At 41.0% G+C, this 24,973-nt stretch overlaps 1 protein-coding gene across 3 annotated transcripts in view; it reads left to right on the forward strand.

Annotated features, from left to right (window-relative positions):
* The window catches only part of UBR3 (ubiquitin protein ligase E3 component n-recognin 3), a 209,644-nt gene that overhangs the window by 65,810 nt on the left and 118,861 nt on the right, over positions 1 to 24,973 (forward strand). For all 3 annotated transcript variants that reach the window (XM_074967530.1, XM_074967531.1, XM_074967532.1), the window contains 8 exons: positions 460 to 525; positions 641 to 730; positions 1,854 to 1,982; positions 2,075 to 2,127; positions 3,059 to 3,192; positions 5,031 to 5,115; positions 6,843 to 6,985; positions 19,918 to 20,014. In XM_074967530.1, the coding sequence (XP_074823631.1) occupies positions 460 to 525; positions 641 to 730; positions 1,854 to 1,982; positions 2,075 to 2,127; positions 3,059 to 3,192; positions 5,031 to 5,115; positions 6,843 to 6,985; positions 19,918 to 20,014 (797 nt within the window). The remainder of the gene's footprint in view (positions 1 to 459; positions 526 to 640; positions 731 to 1,853; positions 1,983 to 2,074; positions 2,128 to 3,058; positions 3,193 to 5,030; positions 5,116 to 6,842; positions 6,986 to 19,917; positions 20,015 to 24,973) is intronic.

Genomic DNA, 24,973 nt, shown 5'->3' on the forward strand with positions numbered 1-24,973 from the left:
AACCTTTGTAATTCATGGGTATGATGTGATACATCTGTGAATTAAGAACACTAGACTCCCCAATTTAATTAATGTGAACTTGTATTCAGACTGAGGTTCTACCAATTGATGCCATAAGAGCACTCCAAGGCAGTAGAGTGGAGAGCTTTAGCATTGATAAAGACTCTCTGCACTCCATTTCGTATGAAGTACTAGGGTGTGGGCAGCTCTGGTGTATTGGGAGACATTTCTCTGATTCCAGGTGGGGTGAGACTAATATCCTAGCGGCAAGGAAGGAGAGATCAACCTGAACTGTTTGGGAAAAGGGAGATGAAGCATTGGCAGGGGGAGAGATGCGGTAAAGTTAGCAATATCTAGCGGAAAGAGCCATCAGCAGTGGGTGCCAGGTGAAATGATAGTCTGTATGATTCTTATACTTTTTTGTATTTGATGGTAAAATGCATTGTATTTTCATTGCAGCCAGCGCCTAACCAGGTTACTTTTCATTTGCCACTACATCGTTACTATGCTATGTTTTTGAGTAAGGTAAGCATGGATTTGTTACCATATTCTATAAGAAAATAAGGTGGTGTCGGTTTATAGTATGAAAAAATCATTTCCTTACATTCTCAGTAAAATTTATACTCCATTTTGTATGTAGGCTGTCAAATGCCAAGAGCTAGATCTGGATTCTATTTTACCAGATCAGGAGATGTTGATGAAACTAATGATTCACCCACTTCAGATTCAGGTATGGTGCCAGGCTGCTTCTTTGGTTTGAATGTACAGAATACGAAAGAGGACGGCTATCTCTTTTCCCTTTTTCCAGTCCAAATAGTTTAAGTATATTAAAAAAATGTCTAAACAGCTGTGGAAAAACACATTAATTGTGGAATACAAAAATTAACGTAGGTGACAACTCCTTGCAATATATGAAATGTTTATCACTTGTAAGCACAGTTTTACAGTGATTTGTCAGAATAAACTTAGAAAAGTATTGTTAGAATCAGATAACTACTTTTTCAAATACTGTTAACATCATATAATGACCCTAGGTGTTTATATTGCTGAGAACTATGCTTTATGTTTAGGATCACATTTTCAAAAAGCTGCTGCTAAATTTGAGTACATACTTGTGCTTGGAACAATTTGTGCATTCAATTAATATTAATATGTACAAATTGAGGATGCAGAATATGCAGGAGTGAATGTAGAGGCTGGGTTGTGAAGACCCTTTATTCCTTGATGGGCAGGATTCTTGCCTGTGGCTTTACACTTAACATTCTGTTTATATGCAAGTTAGGAGATGAAGAAAAATAGTTGTAATAATTGATAATCTGTTATAAGACGCACACTTCATTTTTCGGGTACTTTTTCAGGATAAAGAATCACGAATCATGGATCTTTTCACATGCCTACCCCTCCATTTCCTGAAATGCCCTGCCTTTTAGAGTGGACCATATTATACATATTACAGATCTGTGGTGGGATATAAATACCTTACTTTGAATTTGGGCAGGACACCTGGTTAACAAACTTGCAAAAAATAGCACAATATCTTTTTAGGGATCAAAGCCTTCGTTTTAAGTCTCATTCACCACTGTAATTTAATATCATGCCTCATGCATGGATTCAGTACTGTCTCAGCAAGAAGAGAACCACATACATATTGGTACCAAGTGAATTTTTTGCAGCATCTAGGGGTATTTTCTGGGGTGTCTCTCATCCAACTTTTGAGATGGTCCAGCTCTGCTGATTTTGAGATCTGAGGGGATCGCAGCTGATGGTGTGACTACAGACAACTGAATAGCTGATTTTCCTTGAACTGTTTGCAAAATATTTATTTCAGCTAATTCTTTTTCTTTAAAAAATAGGCAAGCCTTTCTGAAATCCATAGTAACATGTGGGTAAGGAATGGTCTACAAATTAAAGGACAAGCAATGACTTATGTGCAGTCTCATTTTTGTAACTCCATGATTGATCCTGATGTTTACCTGTTACAGGTAAGGTATAGTTTCTGTGAACCCAAGTACTGTGTTTATAAGAACACTAATGATTGATGAGTAAAGTGAATGTACCATGTTTGTTTTTACAGGTCTGTGCTTCTAGACTTGACCCAGATTATTTTATTTCATCAGTTTTTGAAAGGTAAGGTCAAAGCATAAGGATAGAATGAATACCACTATATAGCATTCTGCCACTTACTGGCTATTTAAAATATACCATGGGGAAAAGGTGTATGACCTGCTGAATCCCTCTTGCACCACAGCACTGATGGGTTCCACTGTGGCAGTTTCATTCATCCTCCCTTTCACTCAGGGCTGGTTTTGGATTTATACGCCAGTGTGTGCAATATGTTTATGAAACTCCAGAGTTGAATCTCCTGAGCTTTCCAATTTTAGAAGAGTTGCACACTCTGGTGTATAAGTATTTGGAACTCCCACACTGAAGGGGAGAATGAATAGCAGTGAGGATCACAAGAAGTCTGCTTACACCTCCGTCTACACCTAAAACTTAGATCAACTTAGCTGTGTCTCTCAGGGCTGTGAAAGATGTCACACCCTGTGCAAAGTAGTTAGGTCAGCCTAACCCTTCTGTAGACGCAGCTACGTTGATGGAAGAATTATTTCGTCAACCCGGCTAAAGAGAGGTGGATTTCCTATGTTGACAGAAAAACTCCGTCCGCTGACATAGGCAGTGTGTATGCTACAGGATCACAGCTGCAGCACGGTAACTGTGCTGCTGTAGCATAGACATGGCTGAAGAAAAGCAGGATATAAATGTGAATACCAAGTAACCTACTTTCAAGTATTCAATCTATATAAATGTCATGTATTTGAATATGAAGTATGAATAGGATCAGAATGGTACAATGAAGATAAGGATACACCTTGTGAAAATAAAAAGCCTTTCACTTCAAGGTTTGCTTCTAATTAGATTATGTACATCTTATTTTATACTCCTTTTGGGCCTGGGCCTGAATGGTGCCTCAGTTGGAATCCCAGGTACTTCGCACCTCTCAGCATCAGGCTCTTAATACGGAAGAATGAGGTCGCTAACTTTGCTCTGTGTCCTGTAGATTCAAGGTGGTAGATCTGTTAACAATGGCATCGCAGCATCAGAATACAGTTCTTGATTCAGAACATGAGAGATCTATGTTGGAAGGAGCCTTAACATTTCTCGTCATTCTGTTAAGTCTTCGCTTACATTTAGGTAAGAATCACAACTGTCTAGCCACAAATATTACTGTAACATGGAATTTTATGTGTATTTGGTTTTAAATCTTTTGGCATTTAATAGCTATCCTGTAGCAGAATAAGTAAAATTATTAAATAAAATCGAATGATCATTCTTTATGTTTATAATTTGGTTTCAGTTTCATCAGTTGCTTCATTTTAACCATCCTAAAAACTAGAAACAGTCAAAATACAGGGTTAGGGTGTCCATTCCTGTCCTTGAGAGAAATAAATGGCTGAATTTTTTAATACATATGATCACGAGATGTATATTGAAGCTTAAATGTCAATACTAGTGTTTGAATCAGCAAATCCTAAAGCTCCTACTTGTAATAATCTCTTATGATTGAGCTTCTTATTTCCCTGTTGAAACTTTGACTTTCCTTATTAACTGAAATTTTATTGTATTATATTATTTTTATATACATGACTTGGTTTCTGCTGTTTGTATCAAGTAAACTGAATAGGACATTATCAAGTCAGTTGAATTAAAGGAGAGACTCATTTCCCACTTGGGCACCTCAAAAATTATGTGCAAAGAAGCAAATGTGCAATATTTTCAGTTTTGTGAATATTCCTTTTCTGTTACTTTCTACATCATTTCTATTACAAATTATCTTTGAAGTAACCTGGGGCAAAATCCTGGTCTTGTACCAAACCTTCTCCCCTGGCCACGCAAAACTTGGCAGCTGGTAAAACTTTAGCGTTACTGTTGCCACAGTGGCTGCTGCTCTTCTTGCTTTGGATCCACTAGCATTACCCCATTCCATAAATTACTTCTGCAGCTTTGCACAAATTACCCTTTCAGAGCACTTGCTGTGGCATTCAGTCTCTCTGCATGCGCTTCCTACATCTTGGCCCAAACGTGAGCCATGCAACTACCGCAGTTATCCTGTCTGTTGGGCCTTCCATACCTGCAGAGTGAGGGAGGGGATTTACCCCCGATAAAGTCCTGTAGATATAGCTTAGTGTTATGACACTGATCTTTATTCAGAATTATGCTGAACTGAGAGCTAGCTGAACTGAGCTTTGTAATCACCCTTTTCAGCATTTCTAATGTTACTGATGTAGAAACATGTGCTAGTTGGTACAATAAGTGTGAAGTATGCCAATTTGATAGTGCTTCAGTGGCATACATTCCAAACATTCAGCTAGGGACACAAGATCTGTGAAACCTTTCCTGTGATTTTGTGTTGGTATGTTCTCCTCTCCCCCCAAAATACACAGTATTTAACACAGAATAAAATTATTTTGATATTGCCATAGAAAAATGAATTAAACTCCAGTACTGCAAATACTTATGCATATGATTATTACTCATGTGTATGAAGTTAAGAGTGTGCATAAATGTTTGCAGTATTGGGCCTAAGTGATTACTTAAAATCTTGGCTAAAACTTGCATTCTGTTGTGTTTTATTAAGCTTCATTTATTACCCTGCTTTACAATACAGTCTTTAGAAAACATGTTTTAGTGTTGTCTCCTGTGCAATAGTCTGTTTTCAAAATAGCATATGTATTGAGAAATATCAGTGAGCTGTTACTTTACACAACTTCCAAATACATAGAGCTCTCTTATAAGAAAATAGGAATAGTTTAGTAAATTCTTGTGGACATCTTTGGGAATCGACCAGAAATCTTTGAATTGTAATTGTAACAATGTAACTGTGTTAACTTGGATATCAAACTGTTGAGTCTCACATTTGTAATTAGTGTTTAACTTACTGAGATTTGACTGCATGTGTGTGCCTGTGTATCTCCTTTTTCTTTACCCATACAACTTGTACAGGGTATTTAATTTTATTTTTATTGTCCTAGGAATGACAGATGACGAGATCCTCAGAGCAGAGATGGTAGCCCAGCTCTGTATGAACGACAGGACTCATAGCTCACTACTGGATCTCATATCCTTGGAATCTGTTAACTTATTTATTTTGATTTCTGTGTGTAAATAGTACTGTAAAAGAAATTTGTGTTTTGCAGAATTTTAAAGCTTGTGCACGATGCCATCAATATTGCTCGCTCGTAACAACCTCAAGCTTTAGGAGTTGTGGGCAGATGTTATTGGATTATGATGCTGTTGATCACAATGAAATTTTCTTCAGTACTTTAGTCTTCCTTAATTGTTCGTATGAAAATGATACATGTGAGGATTTGCAATACATTTTAGCTGTCTTCACAGTGTACTAGGTGCTTTGCAGCCAAGTAAAATAGACATGATCTTTTCCTTAAAGAACTTGCAGTCCAATTGTAAACATAGTGCAGTAAGTGACAGCAATAATTTAAAGGCAGAAATGGTGAAAAGTAGCTTGAGGTTTACAATAATAAGGTAATAATATGAGTGCTTAGGAATGATATGTGCACATCATGCTAGTTTCACAATCTATTTTTTCCATTTTATTTTGTTTTTTCTTTCCCTAGTGTGTTTCCACCTATATCTTCCCATCCATCCCCCACTGCTGTACACACAATATTACTTTTAATATTTTTAGTTAAATCCACTCGTTTTCCCCCTTCCTAAATTTTCCTCCTACCATCAAGCACTCCACCGCTCATCTTTCCCTGCACATAAATCATATAGCCTCCTTTTCAGCAACTTTTATGTAACCCTTTCATGCTGAGGAGGATTTCTATTAATACTTAAAACCAGACTAATTAATGAATATACTTGTCTCTGTATTTACGGTTCACCAACTTTTCTTCGAGAGAGAGAGAGTCAATTGCAAGTTTCTCTTACCCACCCCCTTTTTCCTCCATTTCTGCAAGAGCCTCTTGGTTTGTGGGTCAGCCTGGCTGCCTATTTACTCAACGCTAGTGGCTTACTTAAATTTTTATAAATCCTATTGCTTGCCAAAAGTTAAAATAGCTAAAGCGGGGCTGACCTTCTGATTTTGGGGACTGCCAGAATGGGAGATCAGGAAATGAGTTGTTCCCCTGCAGGTTACCACTTCCATAAAATCAGATCTGGTCAACCCAGTTTACAGAGCTTTCAGGGTCTGTGGGTCCCAGTCATCTGCTTACTTTGTGCTTAACTCTAACTCAAAATAATATATGTTACTAATAGTACTAAGGATAAAGTGATCATTATTTGTCACATGGATACAAGCATGTACTTTTTTTAATAACAGAAAGTGTGCATGTGAGTGCGTATGTATGTGTAATCGCCAGTCAGTGAGCTTGCTTGACATTTTCACTTTCCAGACTTACTTTCTGAGGATGAGAGTGTTTCTATACAGAAAGATTGCTAATTGAGAGAAGAGATTTTTGGAAAGTTTAAACAATCCTCCCCAGCACACCTTATTGGTAGCTGCACAAGTTTAACAGCATGTTCAAGAACATGTGCATTTAGTATATAATCCCTGAATAAGACCATAGCAACTTGAGCAATAATGCAAGTAGTGTACAGAATTAAAATTTATGCCCCAAAAGTGTTGATATGGTACAATACAAATTTGATTACACTGGAACTGCTGTAGTACACAGACCTCTTGTGGTGAAATTAAAACATTGCAAAAGTTTAGCATCTTAAATGAAGCTCTTAAAATATAAGACAAAAGAAAATAGTGATGTGCTATGTTTCTGCTGTTAAATAGTCCTTGATAACAATTGTTTTTCTTAACATAAAGATCACATTCCAGAAAACCCCAATCCCAAAAGTGGCATTGTTCCAGGAAGTTTAAGCTTTGAATCAATGTTGTCAGCAGTTGCTGATTTTAAAGCTCCCGTTTTTGAACCTGGAGGTTCTATGCAACAAGGAATGTATACACCCAAAGGTATAATAATTCACATTTTTTTATAAGCAAGTTACATAGATGGAAGATGCTTTTCATGGTAAAAATAAATTATTTATCCCTTCTGTTTGTTTTGACTTTTTAATCATTTTCTTGCATAGTAAGTACTGATGGACATAAAATGAGTTTGGATGTAAAATGAGTTTTTACCCGTTGTCCAAACATAAGCCCCAATGAGGCAAGCATTAGCCATGTGTAAGGCTGTGATTTTGTCACGGGTATTTTTATCAAAAGTCACGGACAGGACGTGGGCAATAAACAATGAAGCATGGATTGATTGAGGAGACTGAGCCCCGCTGGCCGGGGTGAAGCTGGAACCTGAGCCCCACCGGCCAGGGCTGAATTATTGAAATTTTCAAGAAGTCACAAGGGGCTCGTAAAATCACAGAATCAGTTACCTCAGTGACAGATTCGTGGTCTTAGTCTTGTGTCATCACAAGCCAATGCTAAAATCAAAAACAGAAGAATCTTGCTAAATTGCAGTTAGTGATTAGCATACTTCGAGTCAGACACCAAAAAATGTTGGTGTCTCCTCAGAGAAGATTTAATAGCCACATATCCTAGGTAGATTTTGTTACTTTGACAAATTTATTATATGGTATATTGGCTGCAGTACTGTAAAGTATATTATAAGATTGATCATTTATTTTTACAACTGTGATGTACATGATATATTATCCTTCCATATTTGTTTATTGGCATTTCCAAATTTGCCTGTAAACAATCTGCAGTGATTGCAGTAGTGACTAGGATAACGTACAGAGGTTCTACTGTAATGCTAACTGAAAATGACTAACAGATGCAAGTGAGATCTGCAACTCTGGACTCGGACTTAGGAGTCTTGGATTCTATTCCCAGTTCTGCCACAGGCCTGCTGGGTGAGCTTGGGGAAATCTTCTGATTTCTATGCCTCAGTTTCCCTATCTGTAAAATGGAGACATGACAGACACCTCCTTTGTAAAGTGCTTTGAGGGCTACTGATAAACGAGCTATGTAAGAGCACTCTCTTCATTTGAAAATTAAGTAGAACAGCAAATGAAGACTTCAGAGAAGCAAACTGAATTCTCACCTGTTCGTTGTGGTCTGTACTGATGCACTGATAGCACTGTTCTCAGTGATGTATTCATATTTAAAGCTAGAATAAAAGCTACAGTATTTTTCTAGTTCATAAATAACTAAACTTGTGTCCAAAAACACAAATATATTTTTGAAGGCAGGACTTATTAATTATCAAGGGAATTTGGAACAGGTAGAAGTTTATTCTGCACATCTAAATAGGCAAAGCACTGGATTTTGAACACTAATTTTAGGAATTTTCAAAATATATATTTTTTTAAAAAAAGAATGAATGTAGTTTTGTTTGTAACTTAGCTTAATTTTATTGCCAGATTGTCTAAGAATTTCTCTTCCTTGGAAATGGTGTGCCTTAGATCTGTCCACCTTTCCTGATTTGCTTTGTTCGAGAACACACATTGAAGATTCCTTATATAGCCTGTTCTGCACACTGTAACCTACCTGCCCTCTGACACAGTGGTCTGGTCTGAGAATACCAGACTGAGAAGGGGCACATTTCTCAGGGTGTTAGTGCAGCCTGCGTGTGATTTGAAATCTCTGCAAAAAGAAAAAGAGTACTTGTGGCACCTTAGAGACTAACCAATTTATTTGAGCATAAGCTTTCGTGAGCTACAGCTCACTGCATCCGAATCCAATGAAGTGTGCGGTAGCTCACAAAAGCTTATGCTCAAATAAATGTGTTAGTCTCTAAGGTGCCACAAGTACTCCTTTTCTTTGTGTGGATACAGACTATCACGGCTGCTACTCTGAAACTTGAAATCTCTGGACTCCATTTGGGAAGAGAGTTTATTTTAAAACAAAACATGTGTATAGAAACTTATGTAAAGTTGATGTTCAAAATACTGTGCTTTCTACTCTGATTCCATGGCAAAATGAGTTTTTGTTTTCAATTATCTTTCTTCCTGCCTGCTAGCATGTAAATGACTAGTCTGTAAAATAAGCTCAGGTATATCCACAGCCATTAAAAATCTGAAATCTCTTTAATATGACTTAAATACCTAAAGCATCTATTTTTCATCTACCAAATGTTGAATAGGAAATCTGTAACTTTTCGTAGGAAAACACTGGAGAATTAATACCTGGAGGTATCCTTTTAAAAAATATTTTTCATAATAACGGAGACTTTTCTGAGTCAGCCTCTTTGTTTTGGTCTTCTGAGAGATTAGGCTTATTGGAATCTGTGGGTTAATTATGGTGACTTTCTACATTGTGCCATCACAAAAGAGGTCCTATTAGGAACATAAACTGATGCCCCCAGATCCCTCCAGAGAGGGCACCAGTGGAAGAGGAAGAAACACCACCTTCCCACAAATCCTCCTCATCTCTAGATGAGGCTATCATGCCTCCCCCACCATCTTACCCCAGTGACTTCAAGGCCTTTCAAGAACTCCTAGAAAAGGTGGCAGACAACTTAAAAGTCCCATTAGATGAGATTCAGGAATCCCAACATTTCATGTTGGATATCCTTCCTTCATCTCCTCAGGGCAAGTTTGCCTTGCCCATCAGTGAAGCTTTGCTTACTGCAACACGCAGTGTGGCGAGCTCCAACCACTGTCCCACCAACATGTAAACAAGCCAACAAAAAGTAGTACATCCCTCCCAGAGACTTAGGGTACCTCCTGTCTGATTCCCAACTCGCAGGTGGCGCCAGTGAACAGAATTGGCAACATTGGTTCTGTTCAACACCCTCTGGTATGGACCTAAAACAACTGGACTTTTTGGGCTGTACAACCTACTTCTTGGCCTCCTTACAGCATAGAATAGCGAGCTATCAAGCCCTGATGTCAAAGTATGACTTCACAGTCTATTCAAAATTTTCTTCTCTATTGAACACCTTTCTCAGGAGCAGAGACAACAATTTCAGGCCCTCATGATAGAGGATCAGACAGTTTCCAAGGCATCTCTCCGGGCCTCACTCAATACCATTGACACAGCTGTGTGTTCCATGGCTACGGCAGTAATCATGCTCTGAGCTTCCTGGCTGCAGTCTTTTGGCCTCCCACACGAGGTACAAAATATGGTTGAAGACCTTCCTTTTGAAGGCGCAAAGTTGTTTAGTGATGCCTTCGAGAGGTCTCTGCATTCTCTCAAAGACCATCAGGTAATGCTACAAGCTCAGGGCATCTATACACCTGCAAAAAAAAAAGAAAAAGAAAAAGAAAAAAAAATACAGCAGGTTGCAGACAGCTCAACAATCTCTCCCAGTCAACTGTTAGCCCATGAAATTGGCTGAAGCTCCCCACATAGAAGACCAGATTCCCTAAGAAAGGGCCTTCCTCTTCAGCGACCATTCAACCAGGGACATCTTCAAAACATCCATTTGACCCATTGGTTGAGGGTCACAAACTAACTCCCACTCTAGATCCTGCATTGCACCTGTTCCCCTTCCACTCTTATGGAGAGCATCTCTTTCATTTCTTACCTTATTGGGAGCTCATCACATTAGACAGCTGGATTCTGGAGGAGATTTCTACAAGCTGTTCCGTCCATCCTTTTGTTGTAAGTCTGTCTTCGGGAACCCCTCTCAGAAAGACCTTTTAAAGCAGGAGATACGATCCTGCCAAGGTCTGGGGCAATCAAACCTGTCCCACCAGACTTTCTCAGGAAGGGTTCTGTTCTTGGTACTTCCTCGTCTTAAAGAAAAATGGGGGGTGGAGACCAATGCTCGATGTCAGGACTTTAAACACCTTCATCTGCTCCCAGCGATTCAAAATGGTGACCCTAGCAACAATAATTCCCTCACTGGATCTGGGAGATTCATTCATTTCCCTCGACCTTAAGGATGCTTATTTTCATGTTGCTATTCTTACTGTGCAGAAATTATTTCTATGTTTTGTGGTAGACAGAGATCACTCCCAGTATTGTGTCCTACCCTTGGTCTCTCCACTGCCCCAAGGATCTTTATCAAAGTTCTGTCAGCCACAGCAGCTTATCTTTACTAGATGGGCATATCATCTTTCCTTACCTGGATGATTGGCTCCTGAAGGGCTGCTCACTTCTCAAAGTACAGACAGCAACCAGCAAGGCCCTGTCTCTGTTTCATTCTCTACATTTCTACTTCAGAATGGAGAAGTCTACCCTAACACCCACACAACATACAGATTTAATTGGGGCCACTCTGGACTCCTCTTCCACCAGAGTGTACTTACCCAGGGACTGATTCACCACAATGTCCAACCTTGTTTCAGCAATCCAACAGAGTCCACAAATCACTGCAAGGGCTTGCCTGCAACTTCTGGGCCACATGACAGCCGTATATTCGTGACTCCCTTAGCACTTTCGGAGTCTTCAAGCATGATTGAGAACTGTGTACACCCCCAACAGACAGTCTCTACAAGCTGCTGTCTGTACCTCGGAAGGTCCTTGATTGTCTGAACTGGTGGAAGGACCCACAAAAGGTGTGCATCAGAGTTCCATGTGTACAGCCTCCTCTCATGAGGATTATCACCACAGATGCTTCCCTCATAGGTTGGGGTCTCCACTTCCAAAGCTTCACAGCTCAGGGCAAATGGACCCCTTAGGAGGTGATCCTCCATATCAACATATTAGAGCTCAAATTTAATGTCCGTTAAATTTGCCAACAGTTTGTACAACACATCAAGGTTCACCCAGTCAGGATAATGCTGGACAACAGAGCAGTGATGTATTACATCAGTCAGAAGGGAGCAGCAAGATCCCGGTCCTTAAGCACTGAATCCATAAAACTGTGGAACTGGTGCATATCACACCACATATAGATCTCAGCGGTTATCTACTAGGACTACAGAACACAGTGGTGGACTCAGCAGACATTTTAGCATCAACCATGAGTGGGATCTGAACAATGAGGTGTTCCAAGAGGTCTCTTAGCTGGAGCTATCCACAGGTAGATCTCTCTTTGCTACTTCACCCCATGCAAAGTGCAGACGATCCTGCTCAAGGGGAGGGCACAGCTACAACTTAAAGGGAGATGACTTGGTTGTTAGGTGGCCTTGAGTTCTGATGTACACTTATCCACCAATACCTCTACTTCTCAAGTTCCTAAATAAATTGAGACGAGAAATTAATGGCCATCCTCCTAGCACCATGATAGTTGAGACAGGTGTGATTCCTAGAGCTGACCCGCATGTCCATTCAGCCTCCTCGCCACCTTCCTCTGAGCCTGACTCACCCAGGGTTTGGTCACCCCACCCCAGTCACCTCAAGGCCTGGCTTCTTTGTGGCTCTCTGGTATAGAACAAGTCTGCTCTCCAGATATTCAAAGGGTGCTACTTTAATAGCAGAAAGTCCACAACAAGGGAAACTTACCTGCAGAAGTAGAAACAATTCCAGGCTTGGTACAACCATGAAGCTTTACGTCCTGTCAAATTCTCTTTGGCTCACATCCTTGCTTACCTGCTGAATTTAAAGACCACATGCTTATCACTGAGCTCCGTCAAAGTTCATCTCGCTGCCATCGCAGCTTTTCACCCTCCTATAGAAGGATTCTTAGTCTTTGCTCATCCCACCACTACAAAATTTATTAAAGGCCTTATTCAATCTCTTTCCTCCTACCCAAGGAACCAACTCCACCATGGGACCTCACCTTAGTTCTCTGAGGGATACCCCCATTTAAACGTATGGGGAGTTGTACCCTCCTTCATTTGTCCCTTTAAGACCTTGTTCCTTCAGCCAGGATGATTGGGGAGCTTGGACTGTTGATGGTGGAGCCACTATACATAGTGTTCTACCACTATAAGGTGTCTCTGCATCCACACCCTTGCTTCCTTCTTCTGAATTCCAGGTTAAGAGATTCATCTCCTGGTATTTTACACCAAGCCTCACTCTTCAAGAGAAGAAGTGAGCCTCCATACACTGAGCATTAAAAGAGCTCTTGCCTTTTACCTCAACAGGACTATGCTCTTCTGGGCTTCCCCTGGACTCTTGACCTTCATCTCAGACATCTGCAGGGTGGCCACCTGGTCTTCACCATGTGCATTTTAGTGGCATTATGCTCTTGTGGCTGTTTCCAGGGCTGATATGGTTTTTGGTGACATTGTCCGCACTAACTCCACTTCTTTGGCACCCTCCTCCATGATGAAGGGAGTCTCCTGACTTGTAGCGCCCATGGGACGCTTCTCAGAGGAGGAGGAGAGGTTACTTATCTTGTACAGTAAGTTGAGTTTTTTTAGATGTGTGTTCCTCTGGGTGCTCTGCGGCCTGCCCCCCTTCCTCTCTGCCTGGGAGTCTCTCTCTTGGGACTTTTGTGGTTGAGAAAAAACTGGAGTGGTGGTTTATCCTCTCTGTATATCCTCATTTGGGGATGAGTTTGTCTAGGGCACAGATGCAGATCCGTGGATACTGTTGACAAAAATATCCAGTCAAGGGCATGTGTATCCTGACTTGGAGTGCCCATAGGTTCACACATCTCAAAGAACTCAAGTTACTGTACAAAGTAAGTAACCTCTCCTTTCCTGTTCTGAGGAGCTTGCAGACTAAATTGGACTTAATGCAGCAGAAGTTGATGATCTCAAAGAAGAGGAGGAATGCTAACCTTTTCCAGAAATAAGGTGAAAGCTGTAGATGTTTGTTATAAAAGTAAGTCCAATTTCAAAATGATTGATCACAAACATATGAAAAGAAACTGAATTGTTGGCTAGATTGAATTAAGAACTATATGCACAATTTATAAATTTAAAATCACAGTACTTTGTAACTAAGGGCTTGTCTACACGAGGTGTTTAACCAGAGCTTTTGGCAGTATGCAAGTCACAGTAATTGCATGCACATGGGACGGTGTGTCTTATGTCAAAGTGCATTGTTGTGTACACACGTCAACAGTTTGCTGTGAATGGCGGATGTAACATTCCCAGAGGATATCCCATGTTACTTCGCTTTGCTGCTCAACAATGTGAAATTCTGGGGTTTTTCTCACTGTGCATTGTGGGATGCATAGCAGAAGTCAGGCTAATTCAAATTGTTAAAAGAAAAAAATTCGGTGATTCATCTGTCTCCCCACGTACTTCCTTTAAGGGTGGGCTAGCACCATGTTTGAATTGCTGTTGGCCAGCATGGATCCAACAATGCTCCGCGCTGCTATGCTGGCAAACTTGAATATGTAGAGGCTGCTTGTGATATATTTCGGTATTCAAAGCGGCATGAATTCGGCGTGGAACTTTGCCTGCTGCGTCATCAAACAGGTGATATGGCGGCAGCAGCTCCTCCAGTAGCAGGACAGTCAGAGGGGCTTCAGTGGTGGTGGAACCAGAACACGGATGAAGAAGACGATGACAAAAGGCAACTGATGATAGAGGACTGGTTCCTTGAGCAGCTTCACAGCATGCCGCGCCATTTCTGGGCTTTGGAAACTAGTATGGATTGGTCGGGAAGGATTGTTCTGCAGACCTGAGATGACCAGCAGCGGTGAGAGAATTTCAGGATGGTGAAGGCAACCTTTCTGGGTATGTGTACTGAGCTAACTCCAGAACTATTGCGGCAGCCTAGCAATGTGCTGTGCCCATATCCATGTGCAAGTGGAAAACAATTGCCATCTGTAAGGTGACCACCACTGAATGCTTCCAGTCTGTAGCAAACCAATTTGGCAAGGAGAGATCAACCACTGTCGTGCTGGTGTGTGATGCCATGGAAAAAATACTGTTGCAATGGTTATTGATGGCTTTGCACACATGGAATTCCCAAGCTGATTGGGACAGTTGATGGGAGCCACATGCTTATTATTTGTCCGCTTCCTCCCAACCAGGACTTGGAATTCATAAACAGAAAGGGGTATTTCTCCATTGTGCTCCAAGGGCTTGTCACCACCATAGCAAACTTATGGACAGAAATGCTGGGTGGTCTGGAAGGGTCCATAAAGCTAGGATCTTTTGGAACTCAGCTCTGTTTACTTCAATGGACTTGTCGGTGGGCATGCTATGGACATTAATGGGGTGGACATTGCTCTGGTTATCTTGAGAGACCCAACTTATTCTCTGCTTCCCTGGTCAATGAAGCCATTCACAGGCTAATTGGATAGAGGGAAGGAACTGTTTAACTGCTGCCTCAGTAGTTGCAGAATGGAATTGGAGTGTGCATTTGGCTGTTTGTAGGGGGGAAGGCACTGTTTGTTTGTGGAACAGGCTGGAAGCAGCAGGAAAAAAGTCCCAAAGATTATAGCAGTGTGTTGTATTTTGCACAATATTTGTGAGAGTAAAGGAGAGAGCCTTAGCGATGGGTGGGAAGCCAAGGAGCCTTAGCGATGGGTGGGAAGCCAAGGAGCCTTAGCGATGGGTGGGAAGCCAAGGAGCCTTAGCGATGGGTGGGAAGCCAAGGTGCCTTAGCGATGGGTGGGAAGCTAAGGTGCAGAGACTTCCTCAGTAGTTGAGCCGTCAGCAAGGTGCCTAATACAAAATGTAAAGAGCTGGGGCAATATCATCAGGAATGTGTACTGCGCTTAATTTGAGTCTTCCGGCCTGAAATTGTGCCGCTGTGCGTCCAGCTGTTAACCAGTGGAGGGGGTAAGGGCTGGAAGTTTTTTGTGCAGCTTAGTGGGGGTTTTTTTATGGGCAGTGGAAGTGCAATGCTGTGGCAGTCTGTCTTGTACCTTGTGTCTTTGCCTCCATGTGTTTGTAAAGCCTTACGAATTAGTACAAAGTTAATTATTTTCTGTGAAAAATGAACTGTCGACAATGACATTTTAAAGGTTTTAATGGTTAAACAATCTGTTAGGAACAAACAGAAATGAACCTTCAACTGAAATGAAAATGAAATGGCTTTTTTTGATTATGAAACACTGTATTAAACACAAAAGGTCGTCTCATTAAAAGAGCAATGAAACAAAGCAGAGAAGTGCAGGCGTCAGGAGTCAGCTCGACGCTCAAGAAGCTTAGAATCACAGGCAAGTGTACGTCTTGGCGCTGCCTCTTCTAGTTTGTTGCACCTCTTGTGTTGAGCGCTGAAGCTCAAAATTACTGGGGGCCTCAGAGGGCTCAAAGGAGCTGGGGTCCCAGGTGCCACTGTTCTCAGTGCCCTGAGCTGGGGTCTGCGAGGGGAATGGCTTCTGGCAGCAGTGCTGCAGGTGGACAGTGGGGAGGAGGAGCTGTTGTTCCCAGAGGCCTGTGTTGTAGGGCCGTGGTTCTCAGCCAGGTGTCTGTGGCTGCCTGGGGGGCCCATGAGCAGGTTTCAGGAAATCCACCAAGCATGACCAGCATTAGACTCTCTAGGACACAGGGCAGAAAGCCAAATGCCCACCACGCTGGACTGTAGCCTGGGGCCCCAAACCCCACCACCCGGGGCTAAAGCCAAAGTCTGAGCAACTTAGCTTCGCGATGCCTTGCGTGGCATGAGGCCCTTGCTACCCCCTTATGCTGGCCTGGCTTTTATATGCAGAAAACCAGTTATGACACAGCTGGGCCGTGGAGTTTTTATAGCACACTGCGGGGGGCCTTCAGAAAGAAAAAGCTTGAGAACCCCTGTTGTAGGGTCTGTATAACACGGCTGGGTGTTGGTTTGCAGTACTGCATTGCCTGCTGCTTTAGTAGTAGCATGAATTGCAACAGGGCATCTTAGCTTTGAATTGCCTCCAGGTGTTGCGTCTGCCTCTCACTGTCTTTTTTCGATACTGTCTTTGGCCACGACATTGCTTTCCCTGGCAACTGCCATGCAGTCCTTTGCCACTGCAACAATCTCCCTGGAAATCATCTTGTTGGATTCTCTTCCCATCATCAGACACAGCTCTCTGCCTCCACCTCTCTGGATTTCTCCTGGTGTGGTGTGGTGATGTGTGGGTGGGATTTTTTTGGTGGAGGGTGGGGGGCATGGATTCTGAAATGATGTCCATGAAAATTTCATCACAAGTTTTCCGTTTTCTCTCGCTCAGGTTTGCCAGCCCTCCGCCATTGATAAAATCCCTGTCCTTAATGGTCTGGCCAGTGCAGGGTGCCATAGCTGTGCAGGTATTTGTTCCTAACAAGTGGTTATGGTTCATGTTCTAGGGAGAATGTGATAGCAATTTTTTCACACGTATTTTTGGTTTTACCATCTCTGAGATTCTTTCCAGGCGGGAGGGAATCTTGGAGACAGTAAGTGATGAGTGCGTTGGGATTTTTGTCTGTGCGGTATATACTGTTTGGCTTTGCAGTTGTGCCTTGGAGGCTGAGGGAGAGTATGTGAGTGTGTGTTTGGGAATATATTCTGGATATGGAGATGCTGTTGGGAATTATGATCCTGATCTGCCTTTGTAGTATTGCTGTGTCTTGGAGGTGCTTACATGGTATAGGACGAGTTAACAGGGGGAACCTCTATAGTAATCCCCTCTACATCCCCGTTAGTCTGTCCTGACTTTGGATGACATTTCACTGAGATGGGTGACTAGGAGGCAGAGAATGGCCTTACTGAAAAAGGCAAAGGGCAGACCAGCAAGATACACTGTGAAGTTATTCACCAAGATGATTCTCCCCCAGAAGTGCTGTAGGTGAGGAGGGGAGTTGCAAACTACCCTGGGGAGAGGGCCATGCAGCTATTCTTTATAATTGCTGAACAACTATCTCTGAGCCTTAGATTTTGCTTTATCTCCCCTGCAGAATTGTTGAAAGTGCTGTGAAAAATAGCTAGCTTTCTACTCTGATTATGTGAAGATTCACTGTTATCACTGAGAATGGTGTTACAGGACATTTGTACGTCAGCAGGGGGTTGTACCCTTTGTGGCCGTATGGGCATGCAGTGTCGATGTCTATCTTGTGTAAAGTCAGAACACTAACCAAACTTCTTTTCCTGTAATCGCTGTCTCAATAAACTTTCGCATTTCACACAAAATGATGTTTTCCTTATTTGAATCTACTGCAGGAGGGAGGGTGGATAGAGATTGTGGCTTCGCCATGCTGCCAGCTGCCGTTTTGTGGTGGCAAACTGGATTTGGGGTGTGTGGAGTGGGTGTTCTCCAGGCAGGACAGCTGAGGGAAGGGGAAAAGAAAATAGATACATGGACGCATCCCTTCCATAGTGTGGGCCTGAAAACGGTCAGTAGTTGGGGCTTTAGTATGAGAAGGAGGCGAGTTGCCCAGCCAGAGTAGCTACTCTCTTGGAAAGGTATGTGGGGCAACAAACAGACAGCATGGGCTGAGGGAGGGAGGTGGAGATCTTGGACTCAGAAAGGCTTCTAGCTCACATCTGCCTACACTGGCTGTGGCCATGGGGCACCAGAACACAGGCTATCAAGGCTGTATAATAACAACAATAATAATAATGAATTAAAACTTTAATACTAAATTACTAAAAAATTATTAATAGACTTACACTCCGATAGGATCAGCCTCGTCAGTCCTGGTCTGCATTGCTGCCTGGGAATCGAAGTTGGTTGCTGCATGTCAGGAATCTGGCTCTCCTATCTTCTGTATCAGGATCCTGAGTCTTGAACAGATCCTGGCTTTCTGGGGGTGATCTCTTCATGGGTCTCCTCATGTTCATCATCCAATGAATTTTGCTGGTCTTTCTGATCATCCTTGAGGGAGTGGAGGGGTGAGTGGGCAGCAGGCTCCACAAGTTTCTGGATTGTATAGTTATGTAAAATTCTATCCAGTATCTCAAGAAGTTGACAGGTTACATGTCCCTGGCCAGATTTTTTTCCTGTCATCCCTTGTTTTAATGTAGGTCCTCCTGAGCTGCTTGTTCTTTATCTAGTACTGTTTGGCATTTGGTCTTGGCTCCTTACAGACATCTGTCTAGCAGTGTCTGCAAAAATAGGTCTTTATTCCGGTGGCTGTCACAAGAACTTCCTGCCCCAGCGCTTCTCCCCAGATGGTGAAAAGATCCAGGGTTTTGGTGCAGCTTCAAGCAGCTGCTTGAGGCATGCTGTGGATCTTCTGGAGTATTATCGTAGCTATGGTGAGAAAATGGAATCCATGAGCAAAAGGACAAATTCTGGCTGTGTGCCAGTTGATAAATGGGGGGACATCTGGTTAACTTGACCCCAGAGCAGGGGAGGACACACAGGTAAACAGGTCAGTAACATTAACCTGCAAAGCAGTGTGGGGTAGCTGTTGGAAGAGTGCCAAAGTAGTTTGCAACAGCATTGCATGCACATGAACAATGGACTGTACTAACTTGATTTCCAGCAAAGTTAGTTCACTTTGAAAGAGGACTCCAGAGTTTGCCATAAATACAGGGTCAGTGTACTACAATAAATTGTGTTGTGCATACACAAGTATTTTAAAACTGGATTATTTTGACTTAATCCAGTTTAACACCCCTCCATTTGCCCCTCTCCCTGGTGTAGACAACCCCTAAATGTCATCCAACCATTAACTACCTCATGTTCATTATCTCTTATTTCCATGACTGGCTATATTTACCAAATTCGGTCTTATCCTAAAAGAGTTCAAAATAAAACAAAATATCATGAATATGAAAAAGTGGGGATGTGAACTGCAACTAAGGAAACACTGCTGTTATTCAGGGCTTTGAAATAATTTTTGAATGATGCTTTATAAATCCAGTTTTTCTTTTATAGTCAGTTGTCATTTTAGAGGCATCATACAAGTTTTTTTGTATAATGTAAGGTATTATACAAAAATAAATGAAATTCTACAAGGTATTGAAGTCAAGCTGCTTAGTAAAAGCTATCTATTGCCTGAAAAGTTCTTACTTTTTAACTTTTATTGTGTAACTGAGAGAAAATATCTTTAATTGTGAAGATATGCACTGATATATGAAAAAGTAAGAAACTAAGCTACATTGTCTGCTGCTGAAGACAATTTAGAAAATTAAAAATTACATAAAATACATGTGCCTCCTGTAATCTAATTAACAAAATAATCTAGAATAATTTATAGTGTTTAGAAGTTAATGTTAATTTATGCTTGCTTTTTTTTTTTTTTTTTTTTAAACAGCTGATATCTGGGATAAAGAATTTGACCCAGTCATGGTAATTCTTCGTACAGTTTACCGTAGAGATGTGCAGTCTGCAATGGACAGATATACAGCATTGTAAGTTGATCATACTCAGTAGTATAAGAACAGAATACTGCATATCGTACAGGGTCTTTATTTTATGGGTATTCTTTGGCATGCTATGTCATTATGTCGTTAAAAGGACATTATCAATATTTTTAGGCCCCAAATTTGACTTTCAACAAATAATTATACATTGAGAGACAGTGTCTGGATTCTTATGATTTTAATCTACCATCCTCCCTCAAATCAACTTAACCCCAGGTTCCACACCTGATCGAGGCTTGCAGTTTGGGGGGCAAAACCTCCTCTGGTCCCCACAAACTATACTCATGAAGAAGACTAAAGTATTCCAAACTGACCACAGTCAGTGGTTGCAACTAGTGGACAGCCAGATGTTTATGTGTTTATGTTGTTTAATTAGGAAACCAGTATGATTCAGAGACTCTTAACAGACTGATATGTACTGAACTTCAAAGACAGGGCGATAGTGTAAGTGTAAATGGTAGGCACAGTCTGTAAAATACCTTATTTAAACGAACCCCGGCCATACCTGGCAGAGCATTAAAGGAGCTTATGCTGAACACATCTGGTGTGTATAAGCAAGGTCTGTAGCCAGTCCATATCTGGTACAGAGGAACATGACAAATGGGATGGTTTGGTGTGCAGGGGAAGCACAAAGCAAATTAAAAGGAACCAACAAGATTATATACCTTTTTGATCTTTTCTTACATGTTGTCTTTATCACTGTTTGTTTGTCTTTTCTGCTTAGATACATGAGATCTTCAGGGTAAAGACTGCATCTTCATATCTGTCTGTACAGTGCTTAGCACAAAAGGGTGCTTATCCTAACTGGGATCGATGGGCCCAATCACAATAAAAATATTAATAATGATAAATGGACATAACACAGGGGATTGCAAGGTGTAATCCATTGTTAATGAAGTATTTCGAGGCCTTTGGGTAGAAGATCTTACATCAATGCAAATAACTTTTAGGAATGAGAGGAAGCAGAACATAGAACTCAGCTACAATGTAATGCTGAGTAAGGGGTAATAGTAATCAAGAGACTGAAGCATCAGAACCCTGAGAGAGAGTGTGTGTGTGTGTGTGTGTGTGTTGCCTTATTCATAGTTCTGATACACAGCCCTCTGGTTACATCATAGATGTGAAAATATGACCTTTCTTTTTGTTAACTGGTGGTGGGAATGTGTCAGACTTGTGGAACAAACTGCAGAAGACTTTTTGAAACCAGTAGATTAAAAGTCCTGGCCTTCATTTTGGATTTGCTCTATGTATGCATCTTTGCACCACTAGACATACATATACCTGTGTATGCACTGGATGTAGGTGAAAGAGCATCTGATGAATCCCCTGTCCTGTCCCAACTTCTGACAGAGGTTTAGGGACACTCAGAGCATAGGGTTGCATCCCTGACCATTTTGGCTAATTAACCATTAGTGAATCTATCCTCTGTGAATTTATCTAATTCTTTTTTGAACCCAGTTATACTTTTGGCCTTTACAACATCCCCTGGTAACAAGTGCCACAGATTGGCTGTGTGTTGTGTAAAGAAATACTTCCTTTTGTTTGTTTTAAATCTGCTGCCTATTAATATCATTAGTGACCCCTGGTTCTTGTGTTATGGGAAGGAGTAAATCACACTTCTTTATTGACTTTCTCCACGCCATTCATGATTTTATACACTTCTGTCAGATCCCTCCTTAGTTATCCATTTTCCAAGATGAACAGTGCCAGTCTTTTTAATATCTCCTCTTATGAAAGCTGTTCCAGATCCGTAATCATTTTTGTTGCCCTTCTCTGTACTTTTTATAATTCTTATATATATTTTTTTAAGATGGGGTGTCCAGAACTGCAAGCAGAATTCAAGGTGTTGGTGTACCATGGATTTATATAGTGGCATTGTGATATTTTCTGTCTTATTATTGATCCCTTTCCTAATGGTTCCTAACATTGTTGGCTTTTTTGACTGCACATTGAGTGGATGTTTTCAGAGAACTGTCCACAATGATTCAAAGATCTTCCTTGAGTGGTAACAACTAATTTAGATGCCATCATTTTGTATGTATAGCTGGGATTATATTTTCCAATGTGCATTTCTTCGCATTTATCAACATTGAATTTCATCTGCCATTTTGTTCCCCAATTACCCCGTTTAGTGAGATCCCAGTCTTAGACCATGTCTATACTTACCAGGGATTGACACTGCTGTGATCGATGCAGTGGGGGTCAATTTAGTGGGTCTAGTGAAGATAAGTCTTCACTAGACCCGCTAAATTGACTGCAGAGTGCTCTCTGGTCGACTCTGGTAGTCCACTGGAACGAGAGGAGCAAGGTAAGACACAGTGGTAAGTCGACCTAAGCTACGTTGACTCCAGCTATGTTATTCACGTAGCTGGAGGAGCATAACTTAGGTCAACTTACCCCAGTAGTGTAGACAAGGCCTCTGTTCAGTCCAAAGCAGATTGCAATCTTGAGTGATTTTGTATCATCTTCATACTTTGCCACCTGACTGTTTTATCCCTTTTCCCTGATCATTTATGAATATATTGAACAGCATGGGCCCCAGTGCATATCCCTGTGGGATACCACTCTGTATCTCTCTCCATTCTGAAAACTGTCCATTTATTCCTACCCTTTGTTTCCTATCTTTTAACCAGTTACTGATCCATGAAAAGACTTTCCCTCTTATCACATGACTGCTTATTTTGCTTAGGAGCCTTTGGTGTGGGACCTTGTTTTCTGAAAGTCCAAGTACACTATGTTGACTAGATCACCTTTGTCCACATGCTTGTTGACACTCAGACAATTCTAATAGATTGGTGAGGCATGATTTCCATTTAAAAAAGTTGTGTTGATTCTTCCCCAACATATTGTGTTCATCTATGTGTCTGATAATTCTGTTCTTTACTGTAGTTTCAACTAGTTTTCCTGGTACTTAAGTTAAGCTTATGGGCTTGTAATTGCCAGGATTGCCTCCAGAACATTTTTAAAAAATTGGCATTACATTAGCTATCCTTCAGTCATTTGGTAGAGAGGCTCATTTAAGCAATAGGTTACATACCACAGTTAGTAGTTCTGCAATTTCATATTTGAAGTTCTTCAGAACTCCTGAGTGAATACCCTCCGGTCCTGGTCACTTATTACTGTAAAATTTATCAGTTTGTTCCAAAACCACCTCTATCGACACCTCAGTCTGGGACAGTTCCTCAGATATGTCACGTAAACAGAATGGCTTAGATGTGGGAATCTTCCTCACATATTCTGCAGTAAAGACCTATACAGAGAATTAATTTAGCTTCTCCACTATGGCTTTGTCTTCCTTGAGCACTCCTTTGGCACCTCGATTGTCCAGTGTCCCCACTGATTGTTTGGCAGGCTTTCCACTTCTGAATTACTTAAAAAATTTTCCTGTTAGTTTTTGTGTCTTTTGCTAATTGTTCTTCAAATTCTTTTTTGGCCTGCCTAATTATACTTTTACACTTGGCTTGCTGGGGATTATGCTCCTTTCTGTCTTCCTCAGTTGGATTTGACTTCCAGTTTTTAAAGGGTCACTTTTTATCTCTGCCTTTTTTACTCTGTTGTTTTTTGGTCCTCTTACTGTTTTTTTTTTTTTTTTTTTTTTTTTAATTTGGGGTATACATTTAGTTATGATGTGTTTAAAAAGTTTCCATGCAGCTTGCAAGCATTTCACTCTTGTGACTTTAATTTTCATTTAACAAGTTTCCTACTTTTTGTGTAGTTCCCCTTTCTGAAGTTAACTACTGTGGTGGGTATATTTGGTATTTCTCCCCCTACAAGAATATAAAATTTAATTACATTATGACCAATTACCAAGCAGTTCAGCTATATTCACCTTTTGGGTGAGATCCTTTGCGCCACTTAGGACTAAATCAGGCATTCCCTCTCCCCTTGTGGGTTCCAGTACTAGATGCTCCAAGAAGCAGTCATTAATGTCTCAGAATTTTATCTCTTCATCCCATTCTAAGGTGACATGTTTCCAGTCAATATGGGGATAGTTGTAATCGCCCATTATTATTGGGTTTTCTGTTTTTTGTAGTCTCTGTGATCTCCCTGAGCATTTCAAAATCACCATCACCATCCTGGTCAGGTGGTCAGTAGTATATTCCTGCTGCTATACTCTTATTATTCAACCATGGAATTTCTATCCATAGAGATTTTATGGTACAGTTTGATTTATTTAAGATTTTTACTATATTTACTTTCTTTCACATATAGTGCTACTCATTTTGTATACTTTGAATCCTGGTATGATCATGTCCCATTCATTATCTTCATTCCACAAAGTTTCTGTGATACCTATTATATCAATACCAGCCACTCAAGTTCAGCCATTTTAGGCTTGTTCTACACTATAGACTTACGACTGCATAACTACATCACTCAGGAGTGTAGAAAATCCACGCTCCTCAACAACGTAGGTATACCGACTGAACTCCTGGTGTAGACAGCACTCTGTCGATAGGAGGGTTTCTCCCATCAACATAGCTAGTGCCTCTTGAGAAGGGATGGGAAGAGATCTCCCGTTGGCATAGGTAGTGTCTTAACTAAGTGCTACAGCTCCATCGGTACAGCTTCACTTCTGCAGCTCTGTATGTGTAGACAGGCCTTTAGTATTTAGACTTCTAGCATTTGTATACAAGCACTTGATTAAATTTGCCAATATTTAGTTGTCTATCTTCATGAGATGTAATTGAATGGGACTCTTTGTCATTTGACTGTTTCTCTTGATTCCTACCTGTATGTATCAACTTCTGTCCTCTCCTCTTCATAAGGATTTAGCGTAACCCCTTTAATAAGTCCTTCCGTAAAAGATGTCTCTGTCTGAACTATGTGTTGCTCCACACCTGTTGTCTTTCCTCCAGCCCTTAATTTAAAAATTCCTCTGTGACCTTTTTAATTATATATGCCAGCAATCTTGTTCTGTTTTGGTGTAGGTGGAGTCCATCTTTT

The sequence above is a fragment of the Natator depressus genome, chromosome 11 (assembly GCF_965152275.1).
Source record: "Natator depressus isolate rNatDep1 chromosome 11, rNatDep2.hap1, whole genome shotgun sequence".
NCBI classification, from domain to species: Eukaryota; Metazoa; Chordata; order Testudines; family Cheloniidae; genus Natator; species Natator depressus.